The sequence below is a fragment of the Pleurodeles waltl genome, chromosome 4_2 (genome assembly GCF_031143425.1).
Source record: "Pleurodeles waltl isolate 20211129_DDA chromosome 4_2, aPleWal1.hap1.20221129, whole genome shotgun sequence".
Lineage (NCBI taxonomy): Eukaryota > Metazoa > Chordata > Amphibia > Caudata > Salamandridae > Pleurodeles > Pleurodeles waltl.
Window position 1 is genome coordinate 188,453,670 of NC_090443.1, and position 21,420 is coordinate 188,475,089.

General features: G+C 45.8%; 1 protein-coding gene across 6 annotated transcripts in view; it reads left to right on the plus strand.

Moving 5' to 3' along the window:
- Positions 1–21,420, plus strand: part of ATF6 (activating transcription factor 6) — a 1,225,231-nt gene that overhangs the window by 152,432 nt on the left and 1,051,379 nt on the right. For 5 of the 6 annotated variants that reach the window (XM_069231066.1, XM_069231064.1, XM_069231068.1 and 2 more), the window contains one exon: positions 13,474–13,574. The exons of the other annotated variant lie outside the window; for it this stretch is intronic. In XM_069231066.1, coding sequence (XP_069087167.1) covers positions 13,474–13,574 — 101 coding nt within the window. The remainder of the gene's footprint in view (positions 1–13,473; positions 13,575–21,420) is intronic. 6 annotated transcript variants of the gene reach the window in all.

Here is a 21,420-nt window from a genome sequence, read left to right on the forward strand (position 1 = left end):
CCCTGTAAACAAGACACAATAGCTAACTTTAAAGCTGATTTAGCCTGAGAGCAATCCTTATTAAACCACTCCTTTGTTTTGTATGTAACAGCAGTTCGCTTGGCGGTAATCCTCCTATAGAAAATATTCTGTAATTCAGGCACCAGCATCACATGAATACTGAGGATTGGGATATTTCTGACCTCATGTTCTTCATAGTTAGCCATAGCACCAACAAACAATTTATAAATCTCCTTGAGCAACTACGGATTAGGCATCACTTTTGGCCATCTAACACGTTTGTGGTTATTTGCCACTAGTGGCTCAGGGACTATGATGGAGTGGGTGTTCTGAGACTTCTTAAATTGAACACTGTGTAAAGTGAGAAGCAGAGGATTATGATCACTGTCATGGCGAAAGTCAACCCTCATGTCTTCCAGCATCAGCCACGTCCTAACATCCACTAGAAAATAGTCAATGACACTAGTAGACTTGTCGCACTTGAAGGTGGGAGCGATGCTTAGATCTCAGCATGTACGACCGTTGCAAGCCCTGAGCACTCGCTTAAAACACAGGGAAGTCAGCTGAAGGGCGGCACAAGAGCGAATACACAATCGTTTACCCGTCAATTGAGGGATGCTTCAATATTCATCCTCCTCCCCGTCATATCGCAGTTTGTAGGAGAGAGTTCAAATGTGCAGTTCACATCCCCTGCAGCCACTACATTAATGGAATAGTGCAGTGTATCAATAAATTTGGTTAGCTGGGCCAAAGTCTGGGACTCTACTCCCTAAGGCACTGACCTAGCGTATACATTGATTACTATTACCTTAAAACCTTTAATAAATTCAAGCTGCAAACCTAATATATCAGGGAAATCTACTTTTAGTGCTGAGTGATTACACTGCACATTCTTATTTATCAATATCAATAGACCCGCTTTGGACCGACCACCGCCCGCATCTTCAGGTTGGGCCTCCACTTAGTAGGATAAAAAAACATCCAGGAAGACTGGACCATCAGCACAAGTCTTCTGGAATATGCATATATCCTGCTTGTTTATGTAGGTGGCCCACTCGGGATCCACTGATTTGCTGCCCAGTCAGATTACAGGACATAATGGATAGTTTAGCACTATCTTCCATAATGCTGGACCCTTGTCACTGAGCTTCCCTACAATTGACAGTCCCATCTTTCACCCTATGCCTGCCCACAGAAGCCGCTGTTGGAATTATTGGATAGTGTTTGGTGGACAGTCAGTCTACAGCTGTTGGTGTAGGGAGGTTGTTTGCTGCCAAGGCGTGGGCATTATTTTGGCTAAGATCACACTTCCCACCTGCCAATCCCCTGCAGATTGTGAGTAGACTGATGGCGGGCGGGGACAACTTTAGTCTAATGCCAACCCCTCTAGGATTCTTAAGGTAGCAAGTACGCAATTCAAAGTCAATAAGGTTCTTCACGAACAGTTTGTCAACAAGAAAAATAGAAATAAAATCGAGATTTGATCCTGGCTGGCTATGTCTTACAACCTCTAAAATATTTGTTCGAACAACAGAAAGGCAGTTACTTTGAACTCTCAACCAATAAATGACCTTGTTTATCAGGGAATCCTGTGTTTCTGTGGACCCTAGTGGTAACTTTGGTATCCAAACCATAAAGATGGTACCTCCTATTCTCCCCATGCCTTGGGCCTGTTTCTTAGATGTTAACAATCTTACTTCAGACTGTTGTATCGTACAATCTAATTACCTAGTTTGGTATACTCTAGGAGTGGCTCCTTCAGCAGGCACCTGAGTACCAGCCACCCCAAGATGGCCTCTTATACGCTCAGCGGGTTGAACTTTGTCAGGGCTGCCTGACTCAATGGGAATCCTCCCCTTAACATCAAAACTGCACTTACGCCTTCCGGCCTCAAAAGGGGCCTGTGTTCCTTCATTGTGAGGAGCAAAGTGAGATTAATGGCAGACCCTGAGTGTTGGTTGCCTGTTTGTAATCTAGGTTCAGACACGACAGTGCCAATGGGCATTCCCCCTGGAACAGGCAGGGTCCCACCCATACTTCGCCTCGCGCACCTGCACCCACAAATCTAAAGTGGGTTCCCCCATTATTTTGTTCAACAGCATCAGCACTAGTCTCTTAACTTCATCCAGTTTCCGGTGAACAGATGCCAGTTCGAAGTTGCTACACAGTGCCGGCAGCCTTCCCATGGCCAAGGATATGTTGGCCAGGGCTTTGTCATCAGCAAATACTCCAGAGCGTGCAGGGGTGGCAGTGTCACAGAGCCCCCCCCATTCTCCGCCAGAGGCCCAAACCGATTAGAACACAAAATGTTCAGGACCACAAGAACATCAGGGCTTAGGGGAGGGATGGAGGGCCTCTTCTCCCACAACAGGACCACCTATAGCACGCAGTGGCTCGGACAAGCCACTGCACTGAATGGTAGTCAGCATAGGGAATAGATCTAATGTTGTAGGTTGAGTCGCTTCCTTCTGTCCAGACTCCCTTGGGATTTTGGACGGCTGCAGCATTTTCTTAAACATATCAGGTATTTTATTAGCAAGGCTGCCACGGTTTGCAGGGGATACGTTTGTGTTACTTCTCAGAATGGCCGCCACTTCTTCAATTAATATCAGTATCCTCTAGGGTGTTGTTTTACTTGTTACCCAAGGAGCTGGTTCCATTAATTGGACGTTTTGGGGATTTTTTTGAACCACTTGTGAGCAGGAGCGTCCTCAGCTTTACGTTTCCCCATTTCCTTAATGGTGTTCATGGTGTATAGCGTCGCTCGGGTTCTTTAAAACTAGTTCCTGGAGCATAAACCTACTTCTCAACAGGTAGATGGAGACGCCCAGCCCAGCCTCCGCTGGACGATGACGGGCGAAGATGGGTCCGTCTTGGCCCGGTCTTCACCCAGGCATGCGCCCGGGCACTTCCTGTATGCGTCCCGCGCTGCGTGGTCAAGGGCGCTTAAGTAGTGCAAGGCACAGGGGGCTGGACCTGGAAGCAAGGCAGTCTGGGGGATGAAGTCCCACCCCAGCTGATAGCGTGGCCTGTAGGAAAGTACCATCTTGCCTGGCATGTTACCCCCATTTTCACTGTATGTATGTTTGTTTTTGCCCTTGTGTCACAGGGATCCTGCTAGGCAGGACCCCAGTGCTCATAGTGTATGCCCTGTATGTGTTCCCTGTGTGGTGCCTAACTGCATCACTGAGGCTCTGCTAACCAGAACCTCAGTGTTTATGCTCTCTCTGCTTTCTAAATTTGTCACTGCAGGCTAGTGACAAATTTTACCTATTCTCATTGGCACACTGGTACACCCATATAATCCCCTTGTATATGGTACTTAGGTACCGAGGGTATTGGGGTTCCAGGAGATCCCTATGGGCTGCAGCATTTCTTTTGCCACCCATAGGGAGCTCAGACAATTCTTACACAGGCCTGCCAATGCAGCCTGAGTGAAATAACGTCCACGTTATTTCACAGCCATTTTTCACTGCACATAAGTAACTTATAAGTCATCTATATGTCTAACCTTCACCTGGTGAAGGTTGGGTGCAAAGTTACTTAGTGTGTGGGCACCCTGGCACTAGCCAAAGTGCCCCCACATCGTTCAGGGCAAATTCCCCGAACTTGGTGAGTGCGGGGACACCATACACGTGTGCACTACACATAGGTCACTACTTATGTATAGCGTCACAATGGTAACTCCGAACATGGCCATGTAACATATCTAAGATCATGGAATTGTCACCCCAATACCGTTCTGGTATTGGGGGGACAATTCCATGATCCCCCGGGTCTCTAGCACAGAACCTGGGTACTGCCAAACTGCCTTTCCTGGGTTTCCACTGCAGCTGCTGCTGCTGACAACCCCTCAGACAGGTTTCTGCCCTCCTGGGGTCTGGGCAGCCCAGTCCCAGGAAGGCAGAACAAAGGATTTCCTCTGAGAGAGGGTGTTAAACCCTCTCCCTTTGGAAATAGGTGTGAAGGGCTGGGGAGGAGTAGCCCCCCCAGCTTCTGGAAATGCTTTGATGGGTACAGATGGTGCCCATCTCTGCATAAGCCAGTCTACACTGGTTCAGGGATCCCCCAGCCCTACTCTGGCGCGAAACTGGACAAAGGAAAGGGGAGTGACCACTCCCCTGACCAGTACCTCCCAGGGGAGGTGCCCAGAGCTCCTCCAGTGTGTCCCAGACCTCTGCCATCTTGGATTCATAGGTGTTGGGGACACACTGGACTGCTGAGTGGCCAGTGCCAGCAGGTGACGTCAGAGACCCCCTCTGATAGGTTCTTACCTCTCTTGGTAGCCAATCCTCCTTTCTTGGTAGCCAAACCTCCTTTTCTGGCTATTTAGGGTCTCTCCTCTGGGCTATTCTTCCGGTAACGAGTGCAAGAGCTCACTAGAGTTCCTCTGCACTTCCCTCTTCGACTTCTGCCAAGGATCGACCGATGACTTCTCCAGGACGCCTGCAAAACCGCAACAAAGTAGCAAGACGACTACCAGCAACATTGTAGTGTCTCATCCTGCCGGCTTTCTCGACTGTTTCCTGGTGGTGCATGCTCTGAGGGCTGTCTGCCTTCACCCTGCACTGGAAGCCAAGAAGAAATCTCCAGTGGGTCGACGGAATCTTTCCCCTGCTAACGCAGGCACCAAAAGACTGCATCACCGGTCCTCTGGGTCCCCTCTCATCCTGACGAGCGTGGTCCCTGGAACACAGGAGCTGGATCCAAGTGACCCCCACAGTCCAGTGATCCTTAAGTGCAAGTTTGGTGGAGGTAAGTCCTTGCCTCCCCACACCAGACAGCAAACCTGTGTACTGTGTGATTTGCAGCTGCTCCGGCTTCTGTGCACTTCTCCAAGGATTCCTTTGTGCACAGCCTAGCCTGGGTCCCCAGCACTCTGTCCTGCAGTGCTCAACCCTCTGAGTTGGACTCCGACATCATGGGGCCCTCCTTTTGTGACTCCGGTTTCACAAATCCTCTAAGTGCCTGCTCTGGTACTTCTGTGGGTGCTGCCTGCTTCTGTGGGGACTCTCTGAGTTGCTGAGCGCCCCCTCTGTCTCCTCCTCCGAGGGGCGACATCCTGGTCCTTCCTGGTCCCCAGCAGCACCCAAAAACCTCTACTGCTACCCTTGCAGCTAGCAAGGTTTGTTTGCGGTATTTCTGCTTGGAAAGACTTCTGCAACATCCAGCACGCGGTGGGACATCTTCCATCCAAAGGAGAAGTTCCTAGCCCTTTTCGTTGTTGCAGAATATTAGGCTTCTTCCACCCGGAGGCAGCCCTCTTGCACCTTCATCTGGGGTTTCCTGGGCTCCTGCCCCCCTGAACACTATCGCGAATCTTGGACTTGGTCCCCTTGCCTTGCAGGTCCTCAGTCCAGGAAATCGTCTTCAGTGTTTTGCAGGTGCTTGTGGTTCTTGCAGAATCCCCCTATCACGACTATTGTGTCTTTCTGGGGTAGTAGGGTAACTTTACTCCTACTTTTCAGGGTCTTGGGGTGGGGTATTTTGGCCACCCTTACTGTTTTCCTACAGTACCAGCGACCCTCTACAATCTCCAATAGGTCTGGGGTCAATTCGTGATTTGCATTCCACTTTTAAAGTATATGGTTTGTGTTGCCCCTAGACCTATGTTCACCTATTGCATCCTATTGTAATTCTACACTGTTTGCATTACTTTTCTTCCTGTTACTTACCTGTTTTGGGTTTGTGTACATATAACTTGTGTATATTACTTACCTTCTAAGCGAGGGTATTCTCTGAGATACTTTTGGCATATTGTCATAAAAATAAAGTACCTTTTATTTTTTGTAACTTTTTCTTATGATATTGTGCTATATGATATAAGTGGTATAGTAGGAGCTTTGCATGTCTCCTAGTTCAGCCTATGCTGCTTTGCCAGAGCTACCTTCTATCAGCCTAAGCTGCTAGAAACACCTCTATTCTACTAATAAGGGATAACTGGACCTGGCACAGGGTGTAAGTACCACAAGGTACCCACTATTAGCCAGGCCAGCCTCCGACATGGCCCCAGAAGGAATTCCTGCAACAACGCGTCCCGCGATGCGAGGTCAGGAGGCACTTAAGTATTGCGAGGCACAGGGGGCTAGACCTGGAAGTGGCCCCAGAAGGATTTCCTGCAACAGCTCATCCCACTGGTGTCATTTACATTGATTTTGGAACGATTCTCCCAAAAATGCCTTTTTGTCCCTCTTTTCGTTTTTCTTTCAATTATGAAGCCGTGCAAATATCGGTGATAATTTCAAGGGTGCAATCAATATGTGTAACTTGGCTCTTTGTTGATAAAACAGCTACTTTAATTGCATGAGTTGTGCCTCACTGCTTTTGTCTCTGTTCTCTTAGACACAACAGAGGCATTTCTTGGTGTGATCTTGAGTGAACGATGTTTGTATTGTGTACCCAAAATGTAAAACCACTTCTTCACACTTGCATAAAGCCAACACCTACTTGGTTTATACAGGCAGGGGTTGCTTTGGACACCTTCTAACTGGTAAATGGAAAACTAATAACTCTTTTTAGGTCGAATCTAATAGAGCATGTGCTCTCTGTTATAAGGCATATTGGGCCACATGTACAAAGCTTTTTTCTCTCGCAAATGGCCCGATTTGGAGAATCGGGCAGTTTGCGATGAGGAAAAAGCATTTGGCGATGTAAAAACTCAATTTTGCGATTCAGTAATCTCTTTACCAAAATGCAAAAAGGGTTTGTGAGTGACAATTGGGAAGGGGCGTTCCTTTTCTAATTGTGGGTTGCAGTGCGATGTATGATAGTTTTGTGACAGTGAATGCGGACACAAAACAATTGCAGTTACCACCAATTTCAAATTTGTGCTAAGCCATTCGCAAACGGGAAGGGGTCCCCATGGGACCCCTTCTCCTTTGTGAATGCATGCAAAACAATTTTTCCAGAGCAGGCAGTGGTCCCACTCTTCAATTTTGTTTTTGAAATGCATTCTTCTGTTTCCCTTTAAGGAAAACGAGGTACATTTAAAAAAAAAAAATAGTGCTGTATTTAAAAGCAGTCACAGACATGATGGTCTGCTGTCCCCAGCAGGCCACCATCCCTGTGAGTGCAGCCATTCCCAATGGGGTTGCAAATTGCGACCTACCTCTTGAATATTAATGAGGAAGGTAATTTGCCACCCCATTGGGAATCACAAACAGTGCGAGGTATACTGTTGTACATATGGTTTTGTGACTCGCAATTTATGACTCGCAAATTAGTTGCAAATTGCAACTCGCAAAGCCCTGTGTCATACATCTGGCCCATTGTGTCTTACCAAAAAAGAGAGGCTTGGAAGCCCGCCAATTGTTTAGAATTGGTTGGCATTGCTGGCCTTACTTGCCTGCATCTTCGTAACCCACCTTGCCAATCTTGTGTTTGTCCTTCCAGCTCAGATCACTAACTAAAAAATTAACAAGCATGGGCAAAGCCAATAGGTCCCACCTCTGTAAGAGCTATTGATTTAGTTTACTTTAGCAGTGTTCTACAGCATTGTGGTTGTACAATATGTTTAAGGTTTTAGTCTAAATTACCATGAAACAGACATTATTTTTTTGTTGTTTATTAATGCTTGAGGGATGGTATGAGCTTTGCATTAAAATGTGAAATGGAATGGAAGAAGTAACCCGAACAATGGCTTTGTTTCATAAAAAATACAGTGTTATGATCTAATGAACACTGCACTTTTTATTTTGGTGCATAAAATAGAGAATGGGATGGGTAGTGGTAGGTAATAAGACAGGTGAATAATAGGTAGCGTGATAGTAAATATGCTGGAAAGGACTACTTAATTTATTAAATTATTGAAACTGATTGTGGTAGGAGATGGGTTCTGCCCATCAAAGATGGCTGGAATTTTTGCTTTTTAACCACCTGGTATGTGGCCTTTTTATTGTGTGTCAGCCTCTCAACCGGTGACTCTCCACCAGTAAACTGGCAAATGGACAGAACATGTTTACCGCTAGTGTCTGCCTTTTAAGATAAGGCCTCTGCGACGCAGCAAATACTTGTGCACATGTTTGTGCACCCATATATGGGCTGTGTGTGGAAGACTCCTGTTGTACAAAGAGGGGATGCTACAGGTTTGGATATTGACCTGAGGTAGGCCTCATAATGTTAGTGTACACTCATAGGGAAAGTCAGTGTGGTTTACTTTCTTGTCTGCAGTGACTCCATTATACAACTGTGGGGGAGGCTGTCTTAAAGTGCAGTTTTGCTTCCCTTTGGCCTACAGAGCCCAGTGGCATATTGAATTGGGGTGTAATCTGTACACAAAAATCAATTATGCAAGTTTCAAAAATATATCTGTACAGCTTATGGACCATCAAGGAATGTCCTATTTCTCTGGCTCAGTTCAGGATCAGAGCCCAGGCCATTTGTCACTTTGCTGTGGCAAGGTAATTAAGTTTCTCTCCAACACCAGAAATAAAGGCCTCCCCATTCAAAAGGAGGAATTAACAGTCCTTCCCTCAGCTCCTAAGAAGGGGTTGGACAGAATGCACTGCATCAATCATCAGCTGTCACACTATACCAGGGATGGGCCTGCCAAGTCCACTGAACAGGGGAGGGAGCCCAGATCTCTGGAGTGGCCTCCCTTTGATGTTTCGTGGGAAGGGCCTGGCAGTAATGCCAGTGAGGTGCGGAGCTGAAGCTTCCAGAGCAGATGTGACCAGTGACTCCTGGGTGACAACATTTTGAAATGTTCCAGTAGACACTGTGCAGGGTGGGTGGGACAGGGGTGGCCAGGTGTTGTGGCACCCCAGGATAGGCCAAGAGTGCCAGGCTTATGGAACCTACCACCCCACTTAAAATCTCTTGCGCACGGGGGAGAGCTCCCTCTTGGTTGTGATTTTTTGCTGGACAGTGGGGCTGAAAGGGCAACTGTGAACAACTGGAAGGAGGAACCCATGATATCCATTTGGACGAAGGACTCTGCTTGCAGTTGCCCCCATGACCAGTGGGGCTCTCCACAGGACTAGGGAAGCTGGTCCCCTTAGACTCCTTGAGGACTAGTGAGGGGAAAGTCTGGGCTTCTGAGCCAAAGAGGAGAGTGGCCCAGAGGAAATGCTGTTGCAGGAAATCAGTGGAACCAACGCCCTGCAAAGTTCGACACCTTAGAGACTAGGAGTCCTAAGGAAAGTGCTTTAAGTGGCTAGGGCTCTACCTAGGAGTAACACAAGCAAAAAAGTGTGTAAAACAGCCCAATTGGGCCAGAGATATCCGCATGAGAAGAATTTTGACCCGAACACTGAGTGCATGGAGCTTCGCTGCTCATCTGTTCTAATCCCTCTAGCATGGGCTCGGGCCTGGGAGGTCGCTAAAGGAAATGCTTTCAGGTTTTTATCCTGGGAGGGGGCATGCGTGGGGCTCCCTTACCCCGGGTTGTGTGGGCCTGGGGACCCATCTCCTAGGCCAGTTTCTTGATTAGGGGCCTGGGACCCCCAACTCTGGGCACCCAATGGCTGCAATGATGGGGGAGTGTTGTTGCCCTTTCCCTGAGCGAGGATGAGAGAAGGAGGGGCCCAGAGCCTATCCCTGAGTTCTGAAATCAAAACCAGGCCGGGGAGTGCACCCATGCTCCCTCCAATAGTGGCTAGCCAAGCCCTCTCCCTGTGACCATGTCTGGGAGCAGCGGAGACAACGATAAGCACCCTTGCCTGCAGGAGCAGGCAGGGCAGAAGAAACCTGCTGGCTACCACAGCAGCATGAAGGAGTGCTGCACACACTATGAGACGTCTGTAGCGGCCAGAGATGGGCTTCCTGAACTGCCCCCACCATGAGCAGCACGTCGGTGCCTGGGTGGGAAAGGGCACCCCAAACAAATCCATGCTGTCGGGAAAGAAAAAGAAATGGGCAGCTACTCTCTCCAGAGCAGTAGGAGAGCCGTTCATTGATTATTAACTGCTCCTGGGGGAACGCCCATACAGCCCTGTTGGGCTTTAGACTTTGGCACAGTTTCCCCCCTTGTAATGGCCTCGGACTGCGAAACCACCACCAGTGGTGCACAAAAGAGTGGGAGGGAGCTGCAGGAATGGCATAGACCCCTCCCCCACCCAAATTCTGGTGGTACTCAAAAAAGGATGCCCAATCAAGGATATTCCCTGAATTTTCAAGCCCTCCTAAGGCTGGATCATGTTCTTTTTAGCTGGGAGTGCAGCCTCCTCCAAGGCTGAAGTTTATGGCTGCAACTGTTATTGCCTAAATTTGTCTAAAAAGAGTACATGCTGTACAACGCCGTCTTGGGGTGAAGATTATGGTTACATGTGGTCTGTGATCAAAATGTGATATCCTCTACGGGCTATTTTTATGACTGCTTTTTTAATGTTACCAATATATAAAAGCACACAGATACATGAGAAATGCAGTATAAGTTTCTGTAAAGATTCTATTGAAATAATGATGACAGCCACTAGTGATGAAAGTACTTATGGTTTATCATTGTTAGTAAATGCATTTACTGACGGTTATTTCTGATTGTTGCATTTCTCCTAAAATGTTGATATTTTTGACACTTTGTTGATCTTTGAACCTATGACCAAGTCAATGTACTTACCTGAGGTGTTTATTGGTCTTGATCCCTTTAGGGAGTCAGAGGTGATTATGCACTTTCCACACAAGGTATTTTCATCAGCCAAATGTATATTTGTAATATACTGCTTAGTATCGAGTAGTGTGTGTGTGTAATAAATGTACTTATTCTTTTTCAAAAGAAAAAGCGCAGACTGGACAATCATTTACTGAGTGTTATTATTGCATGCCAGCGAATGGGGTTTACTCCACTTTCCTTGAGTAGCCCTTGGACTCCTCTGCTCCTCTACCCTATGAGTTTCAAACGTTACTATGGGGTGTTTGGTTCCCAGTGGAGGACAAATGTGAATCTATTACTTGTGCAGGCCACACAACTAACGCCCTATTTCCTTACAGATGGAAATGATTGTGATTATGGTCCTTTTTAAATAAAATGTACATGTAAAAAAGATTAATGAAATTTCCCCCTTAACATTGCAAGTGAAGAGAGGCGGCACACACAATTTCTTATGTCAAAGGAAACGGAACGCAGCAGACTGTTTGTTTATAACAGACAAGCAGTTTCCTGAATGTGATAACATAGGTGCTTGAGCTAAAAAAATAATGCTATTTGTTTTTAAAAGCACTGCCAAAGTGTGTCTTTTAAGCTTGTTTTTAGCACAGTAAAGTTGAAAATAAAATTTAGGTTGTGGGTGAGGTGCAGTTTCAAATATTGTTTAAACCTGTCTGACATAACAAAAGAAAGGGCGCATTGTTAAAGGTGGACTGAAGGTAAATTTAAAGATGAAAGTAAATGATGCCCTGTTGGTTGCTTTTTGGACAGCCATAATCTAAAATAAGTGAAGGGTAACATTTTCCCATGTACCTTGCACACATCCTGTGTTTTTGTAGTCACAACTATTGCTAAAAGCTGTCTAACAAAATAGGTGAAAATCATCATTGTTCGAGGGGAATAAAACTTAGGTTGTGGTTGAGGTGCAGTCGCAAATATTGTTTAAAGCTGTTTAACATAACAAATGAAAGGCAGCATTGTCAGAGTTAAATTAAAGGTAAATTTAAAGCTGAATGTAAATGTTGCCCTCTTGGTCGCTTTTTGGACACCCATAAGCTGAAATAAGGGAACACTAACATATTACGTGTATCTTTCACTCATTATTTGTTTTTAGAATCACAACTGTTGTTTAAAGCTAACAAAAGAATTGAAAGGCAACATTGTTTTAGGGGAATAAAACTTATTCTGTGGTTGAGGTGCAGTTGCAAATATTGTTTAAAGCTGTCTAACACAACAAATGAAAGGCAGCATTGTTTGAGGTGAAATAAAGGCAAATAAACAAGCTCTCACAAACAAGTCTGTTTCGTTTGAGATAAGAAAATGTATGTCCCGTAGTGATTACACTTCCAGTGTTAAAATCACCAGAAGTTGTAGTTCTGCTGGGACTTGAAGGGGGTTCCACAGCTTCAAAGATCACAGCTCAGCACATAATGAAACACACAGCAATGCGGGTCTCTTTATCTGCAGATCGGTGACCTTTGATGTTGGGGAACACATAACGGAATACGTCAGAGTTTGTGTGTGTGTGTTTAACAGGCAAGCAGTTCCTCAAATGTAAAAATAAGTGCTTTAGCTAAGAATAAACAAACACTTGCAAGGTCCCATCGCAGTCACGTGTTAAGCATATAAAGTCAGACCAATGAAAATTGTTGATAAAACATACTGAATGTGCTAGAGATGTAGTTGCAAACAGTGGTGAAAGCTAAATAACCAAGCAGACACAGAGACAACTGGAGGTTGGGAGCGAAAAAAATAGCTCATAAATGTGCGAGCAGCGAAAGGACACAAAGTAATTGAGCCATGCTCTAGGGAGGGTCACATGCAAGAATGGGGAAGTACCAACCTCAGAGCTGACCAGCAGGAAGCAAACAATCAAGAGTGGCTTTAAAGCTCACCAGCGGTAAGTGATGGGAGGGCTTCAGGCTCACTAACCGTAAACAAATAATTCAGAGACCGTGCATTTGCTATGTACAAGACTGAAAAAGCATTTGCGTCATTTTGTAGGTGCCTCCATTGACGGTGCACAGTCTTACAAAATGGCACAGGCAGCGGCATCAGAAGCTTTTTTTTTCTTTTCACCTTTAGCCATGCTGTACTGCTTCACTAAAAGCATTGACAAAGACAATAGAAACCTATTGGTTTTGCCAGTGCTTGTTTTATATAACAGGGCACCCATGATAAAATGTCGACCCTGGCACAATGAATGACCACCCCTACCACATTTAAAAAAAAAAAAAAAAAACTCAACTCCTAGCAACCATCAGGCTTCATTGGCTTGGCCCATCATAAAATGTTTTAAATAGTTAATAAGTTTCCTTTCAGCACCTACAGCATTTTAGAACATTTTTGTGAAAATTGTGCTTTAAAATGCACTATTTCACCCCATTCTTTTAAATCTTTTCTTGTGTGGGTGCAACCTGCTAAGAGATGTCTGGCTTACTAGCTTTGCTAATTCACTACAAATCAGGGCACGTATTGTGCACCAGAACTTTGAAAGCTCAAGTCAGCAACATAATATAGGTGATTTCTAAATTAGACATGGGTCTGTGTTATACTAATCATGCAGTTATTATGGAACTTGAGCGATGTTAATTGCTGTGATGTTAGGGTCATGTGTTGTGCCTTTTGGGGAAAGAAATCAAGGTCAAGGGTCATATGATGTTTCTTCCTGTGATGTTGTTAAGTTTAAAGGTATGTGATGTCACTTCCTCTACAGCTAGCGTTTTGGTGAATTGACGCCCAGGGGCTGACCTTAAAAGAATAGGGTTAAGGTCTGTTTTTCTAGACTTCCACTTTCCAGAGCTAATAATTGAGCTAAAAAATAAGAAAACATCCTGACAAAAGGTTGTTTTTAAAAGCTGTTCAATGGAATGCACCTGTTTCTTTTTCAGCTTCGAATTTGAAACTAGAGCCCCTGTCACCAGCGTCCTCCAGCTACTCCGTCCCTTCACCTCTGTCAATGGACTCTGCTTCTTCCACTCAGCATGTGCCTGTAAGAAATTTATTTGCAGGGCTTGGTTTTGATGATATTTGATTTAGGTAGATTGTATTGTTCTGTGGCAACTTGATCTAAATTAAGTGTCCTTAAATGTGGGTATTAACCGTTTTCTGCGAATGGGTCTGGTTTGCTAAAGACATTTTGGGGACTTTCAGAAAGTTTACCTAGGAATGTATTCCACTTGTTGATTACCATTGGTTTTGTGGTTTGTAACTCACACTTTCTGGATTTTTATCTGCTGCATTTATTTGTGTTAGGCTCTCCAGGTTCAGTTCTTCTCTTCCATTGCCTAAACTGTGTTTTATGTACTCTTCTACGAGCTTGCTTTCTGTTAAGAGGCCTTTAAATCTTGTTATCTGTCACATTTGCTGTGCATTCAGAAACTGAGTTCAAATGTCAGGTGCTGCTGTCTTTCAAGGGCACTGGTTTACTTTTCTTTCTCTGACTTCAAAGTGAGAGAATTTATGTGACAACTGTGGTGGATTCTGAGGATAGGAAAGAGTTTGTTTGATGGCATTTGTGGCTATAGATACACATGCTCTGCATGCTCCTGCAATGTAGTGTTGGGTTTGGAGTGTTGCAGGTTGTTATTCTTCGAAAAAGCATTTTCAAGTCATGGGATCGACTGACTCCTCCTTCTCGTCTGGGCATCCACTCCTTGGTTAGATTGTTTTCTCCCTGCCATTGGGTTCGGACGTGTGTCTTTTTGCTCCGTTCTGCCTTTGTCCCGGTCTCAAAGTCTTTCTTTAAATTGATGGTATTGTCTTCGATTGCGCTTCTCTGTTATTGTTCTCTACTCACTCCATTGGTTTGAGAACCGACTGGACACCCTTTGGGGCATCTTCGCCCTTTCAGACCTACCTCACCGCAGGGCACCGAACAGCATGCTTGGCTGAGGTAACAAACGCTGTTTTGATTCTGCCCTCAGTGCCACTCAAAATTCTCGCCACACCAACCAACATCTGATGTGTAACATGTGCCTCTCCCCCAACTATCTAGAAGACACCTGTGACGCCTGCAGATATTCCCTGTCGAAAAAGACGCTTTGGGACCAGAGGGCTCGATGACTAGAGATGGCACACAAGACTCTGGAAAACACTACGGACATCTTTGGGAAGGAGCATCCCCAGGAGGAGCCAGAACAGGAAGGGTCCTTCTCCATTCAGGGCTCCAACTCCAAAGTCCAGTCGAACACCAAAAGTCAAGATACCATGCCGGTGCAACCTACGAGTACTGTTGCCCCTCCTGGCCCCTCTAAGACTTCCAAGAGACCCTTTACTAAGGTTGCCGACCGCCACTACATTCGGACCATGATCAGATCCAAAAAATTGGTTCGGATGCCCCACCTTCCGGCTTGGCACCAAAAATTGACCAGACTTAGTCAACATCTTCGGTGTCAACCTCCACAACTTCGATCCAAGACAGCTATCTCATTCTACCTCGAACCTCGGCCCTAACCACTTTGGCACTGAGACGAACAACCGCTATGTAGGCCAAACTATGAATGACCTCCGTAAACGATTCAGGAACCACGAATCAGCAATAATTAACAAGAAACTTGACCAGCCTGTAGCCAATCATTTTAACATTGTGGACCATTTACTATCAGATTTGAAGATTTTCCCTGTGGAACATGTTTTAAAGGAAGAACTGCTGGACATCAGCAAAAATTTCTGGATGTACCGTTTAATATCACTGATTCCAGATTGACTGAACATCACTGACAATACCACTTGAGTTCTGCATATCTGAAGAGTTCTCAGGACTGCATTGATTCCACATTCCAATTGGAATCTTCACTCATGATGCTTTTTGAAAATCCAGCAGTGTCCACTGAGCAGACCGTCTTGTACTACCTGAGGAAGGTGGAAGCTGAAACGTAGTAGAAATATATTTTTGTTATTTAGTGAGATCATCTGTTTGAGTCACTTCTTTCTTGGATATTACATTTTCTTGTGACTCATTGTATCCTTTGGGATCCAGATTTTTGCCCTGGGCTAATAGGCCACTGGAGACTCTCCTCCCCAGATAACAAGATTAAAATGATTGATGCCACAGGTAAAAGAATGGCTGTGCAAGCAACCAATCACTGGTGTATCGCCAAGTAACAAACATTACTTGTGAGAAATGATATGGCTCACTGGGATCAAAATCAGGAGCTTCTCCAATATCTCCCAATTAGCACCATGAAAGGATGCAACAAATTGTCACTGAAGGGCAGAAAATTATTAATAATGCCATCCGATGTGCCCTAGATGCCACAGACACTGCTGAATGTGTTGTCAGCACTGCTGTTTTAGTTAGGAGACATGCCCCACTTAGGTGCTCAGGTTTTAAACCTGAGTTACAACAAGCAGTGTTGAATATGCCCTTCGATAAAGAGCATCTTTTTGTCACCCAAGTGGACTCCACAATTGAGAAGAAAGCTGAGCTGAGGAAAGACACAGACACTGCAAAGGCCATGGGCGTTTACTATCTCCCTCTCGGAGAGGTACTTTTTGTCGCCGCACATTTCGAGGTGGTTACAAACCACCGACCTTACAGGCCTCCAAATCTCGAGCAAGAGCCTTATAGCTCCTACTCATGAGGATTCTATAGAGGCACTTAAGAGGTAACAACACAAGAGGTAAGACCACCACCACCCTCTCCCATAGCTCAACAGCTAATCTGTGACTATCTACACATACCTACCCCCCACTCCACACCTGTTGGGGGGGACTTCAAAATTTCTGTACACAATGAGAGAACATTACTTCGGACCAATAGGTCCTAGCCACTATTCAACAGGGCTACTGTCTGAAGCTCATTACTACTCCTCCAAACATTCCCCCTTTGTCTCACAAGCTGTCACAGGAGCACATTCTCTTTCTTAAACAAGAAGTACAGTCCTGTCTTCTCAAAAGAGTTGTCGTGCCAGTTCCACTACAATGTCAAGGAACAGGAGTATACTCTCTATACTTCCTTATTCCCGAAAAGGACATCTCTCTCGGGCCCATTCTGGACCTAAGGCCCTTAAACCATTATATTCTATCTGCACACTTTCACATGGCCATTCTTCAAGACGTTATCCCACTTCTACAAAAGGGCGACTTTATGACTGCCCTAGCTCTCAAGGATGCCTATTTCCATATCCCCATTCACCCTGCACACCACAGATATCTAAGAGTCGTGATTGCAGGAAACCACTGTGAATTCAAGATTCTACCCTCTGAAGTCACCACAGCTCTGAGGGTCTTCACAGAGTGCTTAGCAGTAGTAGCAACACACCTCCGAAGACAAAATGTACACGTATTCCCTTATCTAGACGACTGGCTCAACAAAGCCAGGACGTAGTCACAATGTCAACACCACCCTCAAAGGACAGTGAACCTTCTGCACAACCTAGGCGTCACACTCAACTTTCTTAAATCCCACCTTCAACCTCTCTAGATACAGTCATATCTAGGAGCTATACTCAAAGAAGAATTAGGGATTGCATGCTTTAATCCTGAACTTGTCCACAACTTTAATTCTCTCATCCCCCCAATTTCAAGAGAATTGTTCATTCACAGTCAGGACCATAATGCGCTTGTTTGGAATGATAGCCCCTTGCATTGCCATTGTTCCTCATGCAAGACTTCACATGCATCCTCTACAGCAAAGTCTGTCTCGTAAGTGGGTTCAATCACAGGGTTATTGGGAAGATCTAGTGTTGTTAGACCGCCATAATCATCGCTCTCTGCAATGGTGGAACACCTTCCATCTCTAAAAGTGGCGGCCATTTCTGGACCCTGTGCCTCTCGCAACAGACGTATCACACAGGCTGGGGTGCTCACCTTCAGGACCTCTCAGTGCAGGGCCATTGGAATTCACATCATCAATCGCTATACATAAACTTAATTGAGCTTCCAGTGGCATTTCTAGCCCTGAAAGCATTTATTCATCATCTCTCTCACAAAGTTGTACTAGTCTGCACAGACAATATGACAGCAATGTATTACCTTCAGAAACGGGGAGGACAAGGTCACTCAAATCATCATAACCCTCTCAGACAATATGGAAATGAGCTCTCCACCATCAAATTCACTTAGTGGCAGAATATTTTCTAGGAACGGACATCAACTTTGCAGACCTGCTCAAAAGGGTGCAGCAACAAGTCCACGAATGGGAACTCCACCCACAAGTCCTTCAAAGTTATTTCAGAACGTGGGGAGTACCTCAGATAGATCTTTTTTCACCACAGCAGGAAACACCAAATGATGAAACTTCGCCTCCAGGCTCCCATACCCCCAATCCAAAGGTAATGCTCTATGGATGAACTGGTCAGGGATATTTACCTATGTTTTTCTTCCTCTCACTCTTATTTCATTTCTAGTTTGATGGATCAGGCAAACATCTCTCAAAATGATCCTTGTATCTTCAACATGGGCACGCCAGCCCTGGTTCACCACACTACTGGATCTCTTGGTAGTTCCCCACGAGAAGCTTCCCAACAGGCCAGATGTTCTCACTCAAAACCAAAGTCAAGTCAGACACCCAGACCCCAAATCTCTCATCCTTGCTATATGGCTCCTTACATCATAGAGTGTGGTTATCTAAATCTGCCTGCAGAGTGCATGGACATACTTAAAGACACTCGTAAACCCACTACCAGAGCATGAAATGCTACAAAGTGGAAACGCTTTATTTGCTACTGTCAACCCAAACATATGAATCCCATCACAGTTACTGTCCAAGACATTTTCCGTTACTTGCTTCTTTTACAAAAAGCTAATTTAACTTATACCTCCATTCACTTACATATCGCAACTAGAGCTGAATACTTAGAAAACAGACATCACAAATCCATCTTTAGGATTCCAGTAATTAAAGCATTCATGGAAGGTCTTAAACCGGTCATTCCACTAAGATTGCCCGCATGCACTATCATGAAACCTCAATATGGTCCTTACTAGGCTTATGGATCCTCTTTTGGAGTCACTCCACTCATGTCCTCTTCAGTACCTCTCATCCCTTTTTAGTTGCTATCACATCTCTCAGGTGTGTTATGAGCTCCAGGCACTAACCTTGAAAGAACCATTCTTTCAGATTCATAAAGACAGGGTGGTTCTTTGCACCAATCTGAAGTTCCTTCCTAAGGTGGTCTCTCAATTCCCTATTAATCAATCTATCGACTTACAAGTCTTCTTTCCACAGCTTGACTCCGTTTCTGAAAGAGCTCTTCACACTTTAGACGTTAAACATGCATTAATGTTCTATATTATTAGAACAAAAGAGTTCAGAAAAACTAAACAGCTTTTTTTTATAGTTTTCTCATTATCTCATAAAGGCAGTATAGCTAGGTGGAGAGTAAAATATTGTAGGAGGCTGGCTAGTTTATGGTGTACACCTATGGTGTGGCACCCTATACTGAGTCCAGGAAACTCTTAGTGATAGTGTTTTGGTGCCTAGATAACCAAAGCTCTCTAGGGGTAGCTGTGGAGAGCAGCTCAGGAATATCAGGGAGGAGTGTAAAGTGCACACAGTACCACAGTAGCCAGTCAGTAACTGTTACACAAGAAAGAACCAAACCAAGTGTTAAAAAAAGAAGACTGAACACTGAAGTCTATACTAACTTTGATATATCTCCACTTGGAGTTATCTACACACAAAATATATACTCAGAGACACAGGAATAGCTTAGAAATTCCTGGGGCCCTATGGGGGGGACCAAACCATATACTAAGAAAGTGGTATAAGAATGGAGGTGCCCAACCAAGGTAAGTGTGTTAGAGTCCCAGGGGCTGGGGGAGTAAGGAATAAAAGGTCAGTATCAGAAATCCCACAGGCCCTTGGATGGAGCCAGATGTCCCGAAGGCTAACACAGGACCATCGTGGTTGGGTTTATATGGACCCTTCCCAGTGGAACCCAAGAAAAACAGTTGGCACAAAGAAGGTTGGAGAGTGCCCCCACCCGTGGATACACAGAAGACCAGACTACCTACTCCAGGGAGTCCAGGTGCATAAGGGTGAAGTGGCGTCCGAAACCCTTGTTGGAGTCAATGGAAGCCTCAGTTGTCCAGCTGCTGTCGCGACCCATAGACCAGGTCAGTGGAACCTAAAGGTGAATTCTGGATGTCAAGAACCTGACAAAGGAGGGGACAGTGTCGAGACCAATTGGAGGTGTCCAGGCAGTGCAGATAGGCAATGCCCACCCTCTTGGAGGTGAAGTTCCTGCAGGACGGTGAAAGAAGAAGTCCAGCTGCGGAGTCCAGGGGATGCAGGAGATCCTTGGAGTTGTCCACGAGCTGTCCTACGTCAGTCGCTGGATTGCAGGAGGGTCAGTGGCCATCAGGGCCACCAACAAGCCTTGGCAAATGCAAATAGTAGATACAAAGAAGACAAGCAAGGTCCTAGAGTCTCAACCTTTGGATGGTAGTCAGGGCTGGCCTTCAGCAGGAAGGAAAGCAAGCTGGAGTCAGAGGAGCCCCCACAAGTGACCCACTGGCAGCAGGCACAGGGAGTCACAAGGAGGCCTCAGCAGCACAACAAAACAGGAGTCCCACGTCGCAGGAACTGCAAAGTGGAAGCTGAACTTGGAGTTGCAAAGTGCTGGAGGCTGGGGCTTCTTGAAGCCTGACAGTCTTCTGGAGGAAGAGCCAACAAGCCTTGGCAAGAGCAACAGTCACGGTGTAAAGGGGTTCCGACCCAATGGCTGCAGCAAGGGCCCACTGTCTCCCAAGTTAGTCAGAAGACAAGGGGGACCCAGGGAGAGGACCACGGAGCCACCACCTGTGATGCAGAGCCTTTCGGTGTCCGTGGAACAGCAGGATTCACCAGCCGGTTGTGTTGAGGTGCCTGAGGATTCAGGGGAGTGACTCCTCCACTCCAAGGGAGATTCTTTCTTGCTTCTTGAATGCAAACAGAGTTCTTGTGACCCTGGATGGTGCACAGCCACGGATGTTGCATAAATCTGGCAGGAGCTAGAGAAACAATGTTGCAGTGGAAGCCCTCTTAACTGGATACAGTCTTAACTTCCAGAGCACACCAGCAGCGGTTTCAGAGGCCAGGCGCATAGAGTTCCTTTTGTAGAGACTTGCTCAATGAATCTGAGGACCCAACCTCAGGGAGCCCTTAAGTAACACTAAAAGGGGGTTGGTCACTCTCTTCATTGACGACTTTCAGAGGAGGTCAGGGACGTCATCTATCCGGCCTGACCAGTCCGATGCACCCAGGGGTCTCTGCCTACCTTGTTTCCAAGATAACAAAATCAACCGGCAACTTGACAGAGCTCAGTGCACTTCCCCAGGGGTGGAGTTGGACAGGGAGATGGTCACTCTCATTTCCTTTGTGTGGCTTTGTGCCAGAGAAGGAACCGGGGGTTCCTGCACTGGTGCAAACAGGTTTATGCAAGGAGGGCACCAAATGTGCCCTTCAAAGCAGTCTGGTGGCGCTCACAGGTCACCCAGCCCAGAGGCACCCATTTCAAAGGGAGGGGTGGTCACACCTCCCTTTTACAGGAAATCCTTTGTCCTGCCTTCCTCTGCTTGAAATAAGCTCACCAGCAGGAGGGCAGAACAGTGTCTATGGTCAGCAACAGCATGGGCTGGCATGCAGACCCTGCAAGGCTGTACAAGCAGAACTAGGGGATCCTCTAAGGAACCCCCAGAGTACATGGTGTCATGCAACTAACACTGGAATAGATGTAGTTGCATGATTCAACATGTTTGATACCAAACATGCCTAGGTTCGGAGAAGCCATTATGTAGTTGGACCACTCGTGTTGACCAGAGTCCACTGCATATCTTAAAATGACTTCCTCACACTTACAAAGCCCAGAAAATGGAGCCTGGGGTACTTATGCTCATGTAGGGGTACCCTC